This window comes from Mesoplodon bidens, assembly GCF_964165515.1.
Source record: "Mesoplodon bidens genome assembly, chromosome: 13".
Taxonomy (NCBI): domain Eukaryota; kingdom Metazoa; phylum Chordata; class Mammalia; order Artiodactyla; family Ziphiidae; genus Mesoplodon; species Mesoplodon bidens.
The window spans coordinates 813,170-829,875 of record NC_138169.1 but is presented as its reverse complement, the minus strand read 5'-3'; the positions used below and the strand labels follow the sequence as shown (position 1 = coordinate 829,875).

The 16,706-nt window shown below is 44.3% G+C and overlaps 1 protein-coding gene across 12 annotated transcripts in view; it reads left to right on the top strand.

Annotated features, from left to right (window-relative positions):
• The window catches only part of ZNF84 (zinc finger protein 84), a 33,560-nt gene extending 20,765 nt beyond the window's left edge, over positions 1-12,795 (top strand). For 10 of the 12 annotated variants that reach the window (XM_081253374.1, XM_081253375.1, XM_081253367.1 and 7 more), the window contains one exon: positions 254-5,596. In XM_081253374.1, coding sequence (XP_081109500.1) covers positions 254-2,238 — 1,985 coding nt within the window. In that variant the 3' untranslated portion in view covers positions 2,239-5,596. Of the gene's footprint in view, positions 1-253; positions 5,597-7,104; positions 7,222-11,974 lie in introns of those variants that run through there. The other 2 variants (XR_014017395.1, XR_014017396.1) reach the window with 2 other exon arrangements.
• The last annotated feature ends 3,911 nt before the right edge of the window (positions 12,796-16,706 follow it).

Genomic DNA, 16,706 nt, shown 5'->3' with positions numbered 1-16,706 from the left:
GATCCCATGTGGCCTGTTCAGCTGTTTCCCCTTTTCCCCCAAGTTGGTGGTCGACTCCATTCAAACTTAATCTACTGTCTGCTTTCTGTTCTTGTTTACAGCGTTTAAATTTTTTTCAATACCTAGAGGATAGACATTGTATTCAGACTGGGAAACTAAGCTTTAAAAGGCATTCATTCCCTCAGATAGCATTTCTAGGTTTTATTCAGTAAGCACAACTATAGAAGGGTTCACAGGATTTTTTTTTTCCTAGAACAAGTCTTGCAAGTAAATGGTCACATCACTTGGCACAAGGATAACCAAGAGAAGCTTAAAAATATGAAACAAGATCAAGAATGTGATGCACTTGGAAAAAATTTCAATCTGAGCATGAACTTTGTTCCTTTAAGGAAATCAAACAGTGAAGGTGACATAGGTGGATTAATTTTAAAACATCATATAGATTTACTTATTCCAAAAGCAGATTATGGAAAAACAGAACCAGCTGACTTAAATGTATTTGATAAATTGTTTCTCCATACCAAGACTGAGGAAACTGATACTTGGTTAAAATACTATGAATGTGATAAGTATGATAAAGCTAGCTGTAAGAAGTCACAGATTATCATATATCACAGAACCCGTTTAGGGGAGAAGCTCTATGAATGCAGTGAATGTAGGAAACGCTTCAGTAAGAAATCAAGTCTCATTAAACATCAGAGCAGACACGTAAGAGAAATAGCCTATGGCTGTGGTAAATGTGGCAGAACCTTTCCCCAGAAGTCACAGTTTATTACACATCACAGAACGCACACAGGAGAGAAACCTTACAGTTGTAGCCAGTGTGGGAAAGCCTTCTCCCAGAAGTCACAGCTGACATCCCATCAGAGGACACATACAGGAGAGAAACCCTATGAATGTGGTGAGTGTGGGAAAGCCTTCTCCCGGAAGTCACACCTCATATCACACTGGAGGACACACACTGGAGAGAAGCCCTATGGATGCACTGAATGTGGGAGAGCCTTTAGTGAAAAGTCAAATCTCATCAATCATCAGAGGACTCACACAGGAGAGAAACCTTTTGAATGCAGAGAATGTGGGAAAGCCTTCAGCAGGAAATCACAGCTCGTCACACATCACAGGACCCACACAGGAACAAAACCCTATGGATGTAGTGATTGTAGAAAAGCCTTCTTTGAGAAATCAGAGCTCATTAGACATCAGACAATTCATACTGGAGAGAAACCCTATGAATGCAGTGAGTGTCAGAAAGCCTTCAGAGAGAGGTCCAGTCTCATTAACCATCAGAGAACCCATACAGGAGAGAAGCCTCATGGGTGTGTCCAGTGTGGGAAAGCTTTCTCCCAGAAGTCACACCTCTTATCACATCAGATGACACACACCGGAGAGAAACCCTTTGTATGCACTAAATGTGGGAAGGCCTTCAGTAGGAAATCCCAGCTTGTCAGACATCAGAGAACTCACACAGGTGAAAAACCCTATGAATGCAGTGAATGTGGGAAGGCTTTCAGTGAAAAACTAAGCCTCACTAATCATCAGAGAATTCATACAGGAGAGAAACCCTATGTGTGCAGTGAGTGTGGGAGAGCCTTTTGTCAGAAGTCACATCTCATTTCACATCAGAGGACTCACACAGGAGAGAAACCCTATGAATGCAGTGAGTGTGGGAGAGCCTTTGGCGAGAAGTCAAGTCTGGCAACTCATCATAGAACGCACACAGGAGAAAAACCTTATGAATGCAGGGATTGTGAAAAAGCCTTCTCCCAGAAGTCACAGCTCAACATTCACCAGAGAATTCACACAGGAGAGAAACCTTATGGATGCAGTCTTTGTCAGAAAGCTTTCTTTGAGAAATCAGAACTAATTAGACATCAGAGAACTCATACAGGAGAAAAACCTTATGAGTGCAGTGAATGTAGGAAAGCCTTCAGGGAGAGGTCAAGTCTCATCAATCATCAGAGGACACATACAGGAGAGAAGCCCTTCGAGTGCAGCGACTGTGGCAAAGCCTTCTCTCGGAAGTCGCACCTCATACCACATCAGAGAACCCACACAGGAGAGAAACCCTATGGGTGCAGTGAATGTAGGAAGGCCTTCTCTCAGAAGTCACAGCTTGTTAATCATCAGAGAATTCATACTGGAGAGAAACCTTATCAGTGCAGTGAATGTGGGAAAGCCTTCTCCCAAAAGTCACAGCTCATTAATCATCGGAGAACTCATACAGTAAAGAAGTCCTAGGAATGGCATTAACACTAGTCTTTGACAGAGATCTTAACCGCATTGTACTTCAGAAGATGTAGTTATGGTAAATCTTCCAGGTAAGAGTCGCATCACGTTACATGTCTGAGTCCCTGTTTAGGGTAAGAACTCTTAAGTGAGGTTCAGCAGATTAACGTGTTTATTATTACATGCTAAAATGCATAGAGGAGAATGACGCTATGAAATGCAGTGGATTTCAAAAACCTTTCAAATCATACTCAAACCTTACACAGCAGAGAACTAACAGCAAAGAAGAATGCTGTGAATATCAGGAAGTCTTCCAGAGATCAGATCTCATTAGCTGTCAGAAACATTCCCACTGGGAATGAATCCTAGTCCAGTGAGTTAAGGAAAACTTCATGAACACAGCAAGTGAGATAATATTTTCATCAAGAAATGAAGCTCATTGTATACAAAAAGATGCCCTCAGGAATGAAAATCGATGAAAATACTAAATATGGGACGATCTTCAGCAAGTAACCCCACCATATTGTATTCTGTGGGTAAACCTAACAATTTAAAAACATTAGGAATATGTGCCCCTAGAAATAATGCTATAATGGAAAGCCATGCATTCTTTATAGACATGGGTACCAAAAATACCCAATTCTAAATGATATTTAGGCAGAAGTATGAAGTTTTTAAAAATATGTGACTAAATTGAGTCACTGGAATATCTAAATGAGAAATTTCTCAGTGGTATGTAATTGTGGCTTATTTTCCTGTGTCCCATAACGTGTTTTGTATTTAGGAATTGCATATGGTAATGTAATTGGGAGCATGAGATGCACATGCCTTGTAGTGCCTCTGATGTCTGTCAAGACACATCACATGCCACTGGTTTTTCTATTTTAATGTTACTATAAAAATGGTAACTCATACATGTCTTGTTGCTCAGTAAGTAGCATGGGTAATATCACCACATTTCCTTTTCCTTATGATTTGTTGGTTTATAAAAGGGTCTATTGTTGTCACTGACCTTTCTCTTTAGTAACAAAAGCCAACATTATATAAAGTCTTTTGCATCCCCAGAGTCTGAGAAGCAGTTTATATAAAACCTGGTTAACAAGTATTCAAGGGCAGAACCGCAGAACAGCACAAGTGACTCATGAGCAGAGGAGAGGAGGTGTGTGGACTGCGGCTCTACGCTCACCCTAAACGGTGGGACCCTCTCCTCACGGAGTGCGGTGCCCCCTGGTATCGTAAGTGCCATGTCACCCAAGTACAACTTGTATTTTAACTTACTGTGATGAAATAGCATGGATACTGTGTGCTGCCATTATGTTTTTTGTGTTCCGTAAGATATCTTGTAAAAAAATTAGATGCAGAAACCAGTTATTTGAGAATTTTGTGGTGAGAAGTATATTTTTGACGTATTCAAGGAAGCCTATTTTGCCTTCCTGCAGATTTCTGTGATTAGTGGACAAGTATTAGGAAACAGGTTTTTTATTATTTCATCATTTGAAATATTTGTGTTTCACCGGCCTTTCACCTGTTACATCATGCACATGGGAAAGTTGCCATTGCATAAGTGTGGTTCCTTTTGAAAATGCACGAACTATTCCTGAGCTTATTTAGAATTTTGTAGTAATCTCCCTATAATGTTGCTTGACAAAGTCAACTGTATTTTTTGTGTGATGGTGAAATTCAGAAAAGTCCAGGATTGGCCTTGTTTCCAAACTTGGGAAAATCAGGCCTTCTCTCATGCATAAGTTGTTTTATCAGTGTGGTGTATGGTACCTTTGATTCTAGCAGTATTTTCCCCTCTAATTACCAATTTTACATCATGGTTGGAAAATTGGGACTTTTTTTTTTTGTGGTACGCGGGCCTCTCACTGTTGTGACCTCTCCCGTTGTGGAGCACAGGCTCCGGTCGCACAGGCTCAGCAGCCATGGCTCACGGACCCAGCCACTCCACGGCATGTGGGATCTTCCCGGACCGGGGCATGAACCCGTGTCCCCTGCATCGGCAGGCGGACTCTCAACCACTGCGCCACCAGGAAGCCCGAAAATTGGGACTTTTAATAAATGATAATAATTTTGTGAACCATTGTTCCAGAATTTCAACAGCCAGACAATCCTTTTTTTCCATGTGGTAATTTTTAAAAGTCCCATTTCCCAAATTTTTATTCATACTCAAATTTATGGACTTCCTACTTTTCTTCCTAATACCTGAAGGTCATTTTACCAGGTGGGGGAACAAGTAGTTACAGTGTGGTGTTTTACTTTGTGGTTTTTTTCCATTTTTTCCTTTCCATCTATCCTGGGTCTCTTTCCTCAGCCTAGAGGTTGATTCGTTAGGTCTTGGATTGAGCTCAGGAGTCTGTTGTCTAAAAACTTTCTAATTTTGCTCACTCCTATTCTAGATTATTCTGTTAACTATTAAATACTTAAGCTTAGAACTTCCTTTACGAGTTGATGGAACTTCAGCACTAGCCTCTTGATTGAATCCCAAGAGCAAATGTGTTTTCTAAGGGTCTGGTGTTAGTCATCAGGAGGGCTGATGCTGGCAGCAGAGGTTTTGTTTATCAAAGTACCTGAGGTGGAGACCCAGGTGTGTTGTGTAGAATTCACTGGGAGCTCTCTCTTCTGAAGGGTCACAAGAGGGCTCTGATTCTGAAATTGGAGATTCTTAGTGTCGTGTTTTAAAATTACCTTGGTAAACCACAAAAGAATGTGTCTCCACATTTCCCCTCATTGATCCTACCACAAACCCCACATCAAGAAGAAAACCACTTTTAAAGTTAGACTGGATTTACTTGCAGTTTCATGAAGCACAATAAATTACAGTGAGATTGAATACATGAGGAGGAGCATCTCCTTTCCTTTCCTGTTTCACCACCGAGTTCCCTCCGCTGGCCTGGGGACGATCCTGCAGAGCACAATTTCTGTTGTATCCCTTTTACTAAGTAGTGGATCTTCTGGAGGTCCCGTCTGTGAATTTTGAGACCTGTCTCAGGACTGCCTTGTGTTCAGCCTTTCTTTGTGGGCTTTGATATCTTCTGACAGTTATCTGTATGGGTCCATGTGTTCCTGACATTTTGGTTTCAAGAACATCACTTGTAGAGCCCCGAAATAAAATGAACCTAAAGAATACCAGATTTATCTACCAATACCTGTATTACATAGAATATACATGCATAGATATTTGGATTCTACACTTGGGACCTCAGTCATTTGGTCATTTATTCCAGCAATACGTGCCCAGGATGTCAATTTCAATGAGTTTGTTAGTCTACAAACATGGTACTGACAAGCTTTCAGATGTTGAGCACCTGGTCCTGGCCCACATGCTGATAAGCTAACTCAGCCATGACCCTTGCGGCTGTATTTGCATATTTTTTTTTTTTTTTTTTTTTTTTTTGTTTTTGCTGTACGCGGGCCTCTCACTGCTGTGGCCTCTCCCGTTGCGGAGCACAGGCTCCAGACACACAGGCTCCGCGGCCATGGCTCGCGGGCCCAGCCGCTCCGCGGCATGTGGGATCTTCCGGGATAGGGGCACGAACCCGTGTCCCCTGCATCGGCAGGCGGACTCTCAACCACTGCGCCACCAGGGAAGCCCTGTATTTGCATATTTTTGGCCCCTTTACTTTCATCCTTTTTTAGTTCATTTTTTGCACTTATACATAGTAGTTATTTTAAGATGCAATTCTGATTATGTACTCCTGTGCTGATGTATCGTGTGGCTAATTGTGGACTTAAGGTGTAATATGCTGTGGTACATGAGGACTTTTACACATCATTTCTGAATACTTTATCTTTCCTCTTACACAGTAGTTTTTTGGCTTTCTTGAACTACTCGCAGTTCCTTGAGATTTCTACAATCTCATTGTATGCTTTTTGCAAATCTACTGCCAGCGAAATGCCCTTGTTACTTGTTAACGCCTCTTCAGCATATGTGAACCTGTACATGTATTTGTCACTGGTGATATTTTCATTGCATGTTTTATCTTTCCCATTAGAAAGCTTCTGGAAAGCTGGGACTATCTTGTTTGTCTGTATAATTTTAGCAACTGAAGCTTTAGTACATAAATGTGGGTGGTGTCAGTGGCTGTGTTTTCTACCACATGGGGAAGTGTAGTCTGCAATGAGAGAGAAGAGTGAAGCCACCATGGAAGCAAAGTCATGAGCACCCTGGCTGCGCCCCAGAATCTGGTTCTTGTCTTGATGTCCGGGTTCATCTCTGCCCTTTTTCCTGCCTTGGTTGTTGGATTGTTCTGTGAGATATCCCAAACATCCTTCTAATAAATTCCCATGTTTGCCTCAGCTGGTTCAAGTTGTGTTTGTTACAACCCAACTAACAGCGAGGTCAGGCCGTGTCGTAAGTTGGGGCTTCTGGAAGCAGATACTGAGATGAAGTTTGGGGTGCAAGATGTTTATTGAGGATCAGCATGAAGTGATGGGAGAATTAAAAGGAAAGGATTGGTCAGAGGAAGAGGTGACACTGCACTGTAGGTTGTGGAGACCTTGGCCAGGCCAGCGGGGGTGCTGAAGCAAGCACCACTCGTAAGAGCATCTCATATTTGGCCAGGATGCTCAGGCCCTTACAGCCCTGAGTGGTCAGTCAGCAGAGGCAGGCTGTCCTGGGAAGGGAGTGACCTCAGGTGAAGTGGCTCTTTTCCCCCTGAGGCCAAATCTGGACACGCTGGCGGGGGGGGGTGCATCCCTGCTGCTGGGCAGAAGGTCGTTTCCTGAAGAGGGACCTGGGTGGTGCATCTCCATGACTGCACAGAGCATCCCTTCCCAGTGCTGGGTGTGTCTAAAGAGAGACGAACAAAAGGGAGATCAGGACAAACTACAGCCCTCCTGTTGCAGTTGTTTCCTCTCATCTGTTACCCATTCCAGATTCTCACACAGCTACCACCCATGCTGGCGTCAGCATGAGCCACATCGAGAATCTGAGGGGCGTCTGAGGCCTGGTCACCGTGCCCTTCTCAGATCCCAGCTGCTGAGTTTCTCCAGGTACTGTCACAAGTGGGCAAGGAAGCCCCAGGAAGCCCCACGGTGGGTCACCCGAGTCCACTCAGACTCCTCCCGGCCCAGCTGTAGCAGCAGCCTGTTCTCCCTGTGGTGTGTCAGACACCCCTGCAGAGACCACGGCTTCGCTCACCTGATGGTCACCGGGTACAGACACACAGTCCCCAGGTCCTGGGCTTCTTATAATTCAGTGGAAGATGCTCTGTCCCTGTGAAAAGTGTGTCCCTTTGGGGGTTCAAGACCTCTAACTCTGCAGAGCCCAGAGTGGATGGTACTGGAAGCACAAAGGCCCCTGGAGGGTCGTTGGTAGTGGTGGTAGGTGAGGCCTACCCTCACTTCAGCACCCAGACCCATGGTTTCTTCTACTTTGAGGACACAGCACCATATAAAGGGCTTTTGTCCAATTCATAGGCTGCACTTTGAAAGGTGGCACCCTGTCCTGACAGAATATTGCTTCTGAGCTGGGGCTTCAGCTGTGCTTTCACTAGGCTGTTCCAAAGCTCTCTTGCACAAGCAGCTACAGGTGCACCCAGTGGGTCCTTTTGTGCTGAGCATAGTCTTGCACACCCTTTGGCTGCAAAGTGGGTCCTCTGGTCTGATGCAGCATATGTGGGATCCCATACTGGCTGATCAGACATTTCATAAGCCTCTGGATAGTGGTGCTGGCTGAGGCCCTCTGGGCAGAAAAGAAAACGCATACCTGGAATATGTGTCTCTCCTATGAGAAACACACCAGCCTTTTGAGGGCCAACATAGTCAAGTGCCAGTTGGTCTCCCCAAGGAATGGTGCTGTACTGGGGCTCAGTCTTGGTCTCTTATTTTAGACACTCCGTAGTGGCCAAATCAGCCATGGTGAGAGAGGCTCTGTGCTGTTGGACGGGGTGGACATTCTTGGCAATTAGAGTAACCCTTGCCTTGGATCCCTGGCCTTTGGTTAAGGGCCACCATGGTGGGGAAGGCCAGATGGATGGCTCTGAAACTTACTCCCCAGATAAGGTAGTAAATAAAAACAATACTGGGACTTCCCTGGTGGCGCAGTGGTTAAGAATCCACCTGCCAATGCAGGGGATACAGGTTCGAGCCCCGGTCCAGGAAGATCCCACATGCCGTAGAGCAACTAAGGCCGTGCGCCACAACTACTGAGCCTGCGCTCTAGAGCCCGCGAGCCACAGCTACTGAGCCTGTGCTCTAGAGCCCGCAAGCCACAAGTACTGAACACGCGTGCCACAACTACTGAAGCTCATGCGCCTAGAGCCCATGCTCCGCAACAAGAGAAGCCACCACAATGAGAAGCCCGCGCACCACAACGAGGAGTAGCCCCCGCTCACAGCAACTAGAGAAAGCCCGCGTGCAGCAACGAAGACCTAACTCAGCCAAAATAAATAAATTTATTTTTTAAAAAAACCACTACTGCCTTCCAGGTAGGGGCTGAGAGGGAGGGTGGCAGAGATTAGTGCTGTTCTTAAAGACCTGAAGGGTGCCTGGGGGGTGTCCCTATCATGTCCCTGTTTGATTCGGTAGCATAGCCCGCGTAGAAGCCTGACGTATCCTAGAGAATGACTATAGGCTAAACACTAGGCTAGACCATAGCCAAGTAGTGGTCCAACTTGCACACATGGCCTTGTTTCTATAGCAGATTTACGTGCCCTTGGGTACATGGCATGCAGCCTTTGATTTGACAAGAGCGCTCTTTTTATCCTGCTCAGGAAAAAGGATCAGAAAATGTTTGCATTACCATGGAGCAGACAGCATTCCACATTCGGTTTTATCCCAGGGCTGTCACAGTATAGTCTGAAGAGATCCAGACTATCTGGACGTGCATAGAACATCAGCATGCTCCACTGAGGCAGTGAAATCACTCCAGTCAAGCAAGATGCGCATGAGGTGGCCAGCAGCCTGGGGACCTGATGCACTACACGCATCCCAGAGGCTGGGCGACACCCTGTGAAGGGTTAGCAACTTACCACAAAGGTAGCATAGGACTCACTTTGCTGCACACTACTTTATAGATTATTCAGGAAGTTTGGGGAGGCTGCTTTTCTAGTCATTTACACATTTATTGACATCAAGTTATAGGTATTTTCTTACTAATTTTGGAATCTCTGTATCTGTAGTTATGTTGATTTTTCTTTTTGAAAAATTCTTCCTTTTTTTTTTTTTTTGGCTGCGTTGGGTCTTTGTTGCTGCACGCAGACTTTCTCTAGTTTCAGTGAGCAGGGGCTACTCTTCATTGCGGTGCGTGAACTTCTCACTGTGGTGGCTTCTCTTGTTGCGGAGCACAGGCTCTAGGCGCGTGGGCTTCAGTAGTTGCGGCACACGGGCTCAGTAGTTGTGGCTTATGGGCTCTAGAGCGCAGGCTCAGTAGTTGTGGCACACGGGCTTAGTTGCTCTGCGGCATGTGGGATCTTCCTGGACCAGGGATCGAACCTGTGTCCCCCTGAACTGGCAAACAGATTCTCAACCACTGAGCCACCAGGGAAGTTCTGAATTTTTCATTAATAATATTAGTGAATTCCCTTTTATTCTTGTTCCATCTTGGCAGAAGTTTATTAATTAGCTTTTACAGTGAACAAGATTTTGATTTTGTTGATCTGTCAGTACCTTTGTTTCTGTTCAGTTAATTAGCTGAAAGCTGGACATGGCAGAGGCCAATCCTAAGGCACCAGAAATTTCTTGGCATAAGTATTTAAAGAAATATGATTGTTGATCTAGAGTTATCATGAGTAATTCACTCACCAATTCCTCCAATTTTGACCCCCAAGAGGGACCAGAAGACACTTCTTTTACCCGGACAGTGAGACACTACAGGGAGATGGGAGTCCCAGCATCCTATAACAGTGTGCTTGTTTTCCAAACTGCCCCCCATACCAGCCCCAACCACGGATCTGCTTGCTTTTACGTTATGCCAGGTCTAGAATTTTTGGTAAATTGAGTCTTATAAAAGAAAATGTGCTTATCGGCTAAGGGTGAAGAGGGGAGATGCTGCTGCTGAAGTGAGACCCCTGCTATCAGAGGGGAGTGTAGGATTCTGGGAGGGAGCAGTCCTGGTAGCAGAATTTAGTTTCGAGAAGCTAGGTGGGCATGGTTACTGTGTCACCGAACATAAGTCCACGTACCCGACAGCACAATGAGGCCAAACAATAACAAAACGTCAGCGTTTGGAGCAGAGGAAGGTTTATTGCAGGGCCAAGCAAGGCGACAGGTGGCTCATGCCTTAAAAACCCTGAACTCCTGGAAAGCTTTCCCCAAAGCCCTTTTATAGGAAAGGTGAGGGAGGGGCCTGGGTAGCTGTTGCAGACTTCTTGGTGTCAGATCCTTTGTTCCTGAGGTCAGGTCACCGTCAGGTCATGATGTTCCTGTAAACCTCTAACGAAACAGATGCTAGTCTCTGTTCTGTTTCTAAGCCTCCTGGCGACTTTTAACACTTAACAAATCCCATGAGCAAAGCAACATCATTACCCCTAGTTTACTTGTTCAAAGTCCCAAGGCTTGACTTTCGCCCCCAAGGTCCAGGGCCTACCTATGAGCAGAGGGTCCCTGCACGGGCTGGTCACCCTGCCCCAGAGTGCTTGTCCAGCACCCGGTCTGGGTCCTCCTGCCGGTACCCAGGCCCGGCTGAAGAGGCAGATCTCAGCTGGTGGCGCCCTCGGGCCAGGTCCCCAGACCCTGCCCAGCCGTCGTCACCGAGGGAGCCAGGCGCCCAGGACCCAGCTGGCCCTCAGCTCACCCACCAGCCCCAAGGCTGGAGGACCCGGAGGGCCCTGGGGAGAAGGCTGCGATCCACCTCTCACCACACTCTCTGACCCAGGACCCCTGCGCGTCTGACTGTTGGCCCAGTGGGACCTCGAACCGCCAGGCTGACGCTCCCGAGCTAAGGGTCTCTCCCTTACGGTCATTCGCTAATGGCTGCTCCCCCGCCCCGCCCCTCTGATAACTGCAGTGGGTTCAGGCCATGATGGTAGTCAGAATTGCTGGACCTATAGAGACCTTTGGAAGTGGTTAACTGATCAGGGGATCTTAAGGTCCAAAATAAAGGGACAGCTTATGAAGGTCTTATCTTTGTAATAAAAAGTATAGAAGCTGGATATCCTTGAGGATAGACCCTGTCATTGGGTCACAAGTACATACTGTAAAACTTAGGAACCGTCCACAGGCCATTTCACTGACTGTTTCTGTGTAAGCAGATAAATGTTAACACTGGTGGACTTACCCATGATCACCATCCCATTATTACACTATCTTTGCTTAAAAGGGGTCGTTGGATCCGCACAAGATGAGTCACCCTGTCCCGTTTTCTTTCTCTGCCTCTTCTCGGCATCAGTGTGAAACACAAAACCCCACATGCTTGATGTCCACGAGCAAAGGGCCAAGCTCAACCACGTGACCTTTCTCTCATATTTCCTTGTCCCTGCTGTCCCAGTTTTGTTCCTGTCGGGATTCAAACAACCAGCCAGGTCAGTTACTTCTGCCAAGCAATTGGTCCATATCCGTGTTCCCAGCCACCCCTCGTCCTACATGAAGCAGGGTTCCAAGAGTCCTGCTCAAATCTTTGGCCACTGGGAAGGTTTCCCTTAAAACTGTCCTTTAGGGTCTTCACAGAATGGGGGCTGCACATCAGCGGTCCCTTCAGATGGTGCTGATGCATCTGTGAGCCAGGCCTGTGGTCATAGGGAGCCCCCCACGAGGGACATAGGGGTCTGGACTCCCCATTAAAACATTTTACTTTTGGACTTTCCAGGGCCCGGTCCCAAATAAATCATTTCCACAATACGATGAATTGCAGCCGCAGCCAACGAACCCGATGACCCACCTGAGGAGGGCCGTCAGTGGTCAATGACTGCGCAGCAGTGAGGCTTGGTCTCTATTAGAGTGTGTGGCATGCCAGAATCTGTTTCTCCAATGCAGAGTCATTCTCTGCCACAGAAGTCATGGCCTTGTTACTGAATCCGAGGGCTTTGTAGCTCTATTAGAGACTGAAGAAGACTCCCCACAGCATCCCACCTGCCTCGGGTCCTAACACAGCAAGAGCTGCAGCATCATGTGGCTTCATCTGGAGGATGAAGCCCTGGGCCTTGCTGCCGAGCTCTTGCTCTGGGCTCTGCTCAAAACTGGAAGCATTCCAAGATACCCACAAATTATTCACAGTAGAATTTCCAAGTGTGTCCCCAACTGCCTTCCAGATTCAAAGTGTTGTACATCTTTGTGGTGTGGGGTGTGAGTTTTAGTACCTCATCCCTTACTTTAGAGGGCTGTCCCAGCATTGCTGGTTCACTAAACTTCTAAAAACGTCACTGATATCAGGCTCCTAAGTCTTTGGGGGGGGGGTTTACCTCCCACCTTTTGGGGCATGTGTGCATCATCAGGGCATCTTGGGTACTTGCTACCTCTTATAAAACACGATATCTGTCCTCCACAGGGCCCAGGCTCTGATCAATTGCTGCTTTCTACAGGGTTAGACCTGCTATTTTAAAGATTGTCCCTTTAACAAATTGTAGTCTATCCATCTTCATTCTTTCTTCAGAACCACATTTTAAAAATAAATTTTATTGATAAAATGTACCTATTTTAATGTAGAGTTCAAGTTCCATGCTTTTTTTGTTCTTTTTTGGCTGCACCACGCGGCATGCGGGATCTTAGTTCCCCGACCAGGGATCAAACCTGGGCCCCTTGCAGTGAGAGTGTGGAGTTCTAACCACTTGACCGCCAGGGAAGTCCCGAGTTCCATGCACTTTGATAAATATCTGTGCCTGTATAACCACCACTCCCACCAAGATGTAGAACATTTCCATCACTCAAAACGTTCCCTTATGCCTCTTCCCAGTCAGATCTCACTCCCACCACTGACCCCAACCATTGATCTCTCATCTAATGCTGTAGATTACTTCTGTCTTTTCTAGAATTTCATATGAATGGAACTATAAGTAATCCTTTGTGTCAGCCTGATGTTTTTGAAATTTGTGCATGGTGCTGTGTGTATTGGTAGTCTGTTTTTTAATTGCTGAGTAGTCCACTCTATGGTTATGCCAGTTTGTCCATCCAGTCACCCATTGATGGACATTCGGATTGTCTCATGTTTTTAGAAGAAACAATTAAGCTGAGAATGGCCAGACCTAAAAGACTCCAGTACAAAGTGTTGGTAATGATGTGAGGAACCAGAACGCTCATACATCGCTGGTGGGAATGTAAAACAATGTACAACCACTTTGGAAAACAGTTTGGCAGTTTCTTAAAAAGTTTAATGTGTACTGACCACAGGATTCAGCAGTATATGCCCAAGGAAAATGAAAACACGTGTCCATAAAAACTTGTACACCGTGCTCATAAGGTTTGGTTTGTCTCTTGCTTCTGATCCCTGCTGCTGAAACTATGGTCATAGAACAGGAAAAAGTTAGTCAATAAAAGGAGAAGCCTGAGGGGGATATATTTATATTCTTATTCTTAAAAAATATGTTCAAAAGTTAGCTTCATGTGACAGAGTCTGGGAGCCCATTTGAACAGAAGACTTCTGGTTTGTCCCTGTGTGATCTCTGGGCCACTGAAGAAATTTGATTTAAAAATTAAGAGCAGGGGCTTCCCTGGTGGCACAGTGGTTGAGAGTCCACCTGCCGATGTAGGGGACACGGGTTCGTGCCCCGGTCCGGGAAGATCCCACATGCCGCGGAGCGGCTGGGCCCGTGAGCCATGGCCGCTGAGTCTGCGCGACCGGAGCCTGTGCTCCGCAATGGGAGAGGCCACAACAGTGAGAAGCCCGTGTAACAAAAAATAAAAAATAAAAAAATAATGTTTTATTCAATATATGTTTTGGGGTCCTACAACCAAACATTTTGGACAAAACAATAACACTGCATCCCTACATCACACTAAAAAATAGAAATTCTAAAAGGGATAATTTTATAATTGCAATATAAGAAACAATAAAAGCATCATATACAATTATATGAATACTTACAATATCATGGATAAAAAAGATTCTTCAAACATATATTGAGATCAACTATAAAGCATAGATTTCACCTCATAAATTTAATGTTATAGACTATAAAATTGTCTTGTTACTTGTCTATAGTTTTATTTTTAACATTTAAGTCTTATCTATTTGACTAACCTATGATAAATTGATACAAGAGTGCACATTTACAAAAAGATACTTACTGAATATATTCAGTTATGCAAAAAATATTTTATGAGCCTATACATACCATGTGCTACCTATCAGGTACCACAGTTCTAGGCAATGAGGTAAAGGTCCAAATAGGTTTCCGCTCTCAGGAGCTTATATTCTAATGAAGGGAGATAGACAATAATCATTAAAATTTTTTTAAAAGAAGAAGATATCTAGTAAAAATAAACACTATGATAAAAACAAAACAGGGCAATATGATGTAGAATAAGTTGAGTGTGAGAGAAGCTGCAATTGGATGGAGTAGTTCTGAAAGGACTTTGTGAGAAGATAATTTGAGTGGAGACCCTACAGAGGTCTGTAGGCAGAGGAAAGAGAAATCAGTGAGAATTTTTAGTATGTTTGTGAAAGAGAAGGAAAAACAGCAAAAAAATACATAGTATAATCACATCTAAATAGGTGTGTGTACTGTTTTTGTACATAAACATTCGTTGGGACTTTTAACATTTTTTGTTCCCTCTTTCTCATACCTCTTTTCCATTTTCTTGCTTTTCTGTGGGTTACTTGAACATTTTTTAGAATTCTATTTTTAATCGTTGAAAGTATTTTTGAGTGTGTCTCTATGTATTTTGTGTGTGTGTGTGTGTGTGTGTGTGTGTGGTTTCACTAGGTATTACAATATACACACCCTACTTAACACAGTCTACGGGTATTGACATTTTACCATTTTGACTGACGTGCAGAAACCTTACCTCCATTTAAGTCCCTTTACCCTCCCCATGCATTAATATAACTGTCTTAAGTTCCACATCAGATGGTATTATAATTTTTTGTTTCAACCGTCAAAGGGGATTTTGAAAACTCATGAGAAGGACAGTCCATTATGTTTACCCTTATTTCCACTGTTGTTTTTTCTTTTATTACCAGTTCCTTTATAATTGTAGAACCTCTTTAGCCAGTCTTTTACAGTTAGGCCTTCTGGTGACAAATTCCTAGCTTTCCTTCATCTGAAAGTCTTCATCATCTGGAGGTCTTTATTTTCCCTTCATTTCTGAAAAGCATTTTTGCTAGATAGAGAATTAGGGGGTTACAGTTTTGTTTTTTTTTTTCAGCACTTGAAAAATGTTGTGCCATCTCTTTCTGGCCACCATGGTTTCAGATGAGAAATCCACCGTCATTCAGTTGTCCCCTTATATGGAATGCATCGTTTCTGTCTTCAGATTGAATAGTCACAACTGAATTTCTAGTGAATTTGCATAGGGGATTAGGCAAGATGATTCTAAAATTTATCCAGAGAGGCAAACTCATAACACTAACCTAGAAAAATTAGAAAAGAGAAAAAGAGGGTACATGCCCTCCCAGAAAGCTATAGTAATCAAAACCATATGATATGTACAGGAATAGAAGAACAGATCAGTGGGACAAAACAGAGGAAAGAGACCCAGATATAAGGGGATTTAGTATTAGAAGAGTATAGGGTGTATTTTAAAATTTGGTATGTGGCTACCCTTTCTAAATGAGAGAAATTCAAAAGTCAGAAGGGAAAAGACTGATAGATTTGACTGCATAAAAATTTCAAAGTACAGCATGTACACACACACACACACACACACACACACACACACACAACCCCAAAGGGAAAATACAAGTAATGACTTTTGAGAATATGCTGTATCTGAAACATACATATGAAAGTTATAAAATCCCACCACACTAAGAACTCCTACAAATCAATAATAAAAACACAGGGATCCTAATGGAAAAATAGACAAAGGGCATGAACAGGTATTTCACACAAGATAAATAAGACCTAGTCAATAAACAGAGTTGTTTAGTCTCGCAAAAAGTACATTAAAGCAAGATATTTTCACTCACCATGCGACAATATTAAGTTTTTTTTTTCATTGCAAAGAAGGTCATTTTTTTTGACGTTGGGGGTAGGAGTTTATTAATTTATTTTTTTGCTGTGTTGGGTCTTCGTTTCTGTGTGAGGGCTTTCTCTAGTTGTGGCAAGCAGGGGCCACTCTTCATCGCGGTGCGCGGGCCTCTATCGCGGCCTCTCTTGTCGCGGAGCACAGGCTCCAGACGCGCAGGCTCAGCAGTTGTGGCTCACGGGCCCAGCCGCTCTGCGGCGTGTGGGATCCTCCCAGACCAGGGCTCGAACCCGTGTCCCCTGCATCAGCAGGCAGGTTCTCAACCACTGCGCCACCAGGGAAGCCCGACAATATTAAATTTTTTTTTTTTTTTTTAAGTTTATTTATTCATTTTTTTAATTAGTTTCTGCTTTATAACAAAGTGAATCAGTCATACATATACATCTGTTCCCACATCCCTTCCCTCATGCATCTCC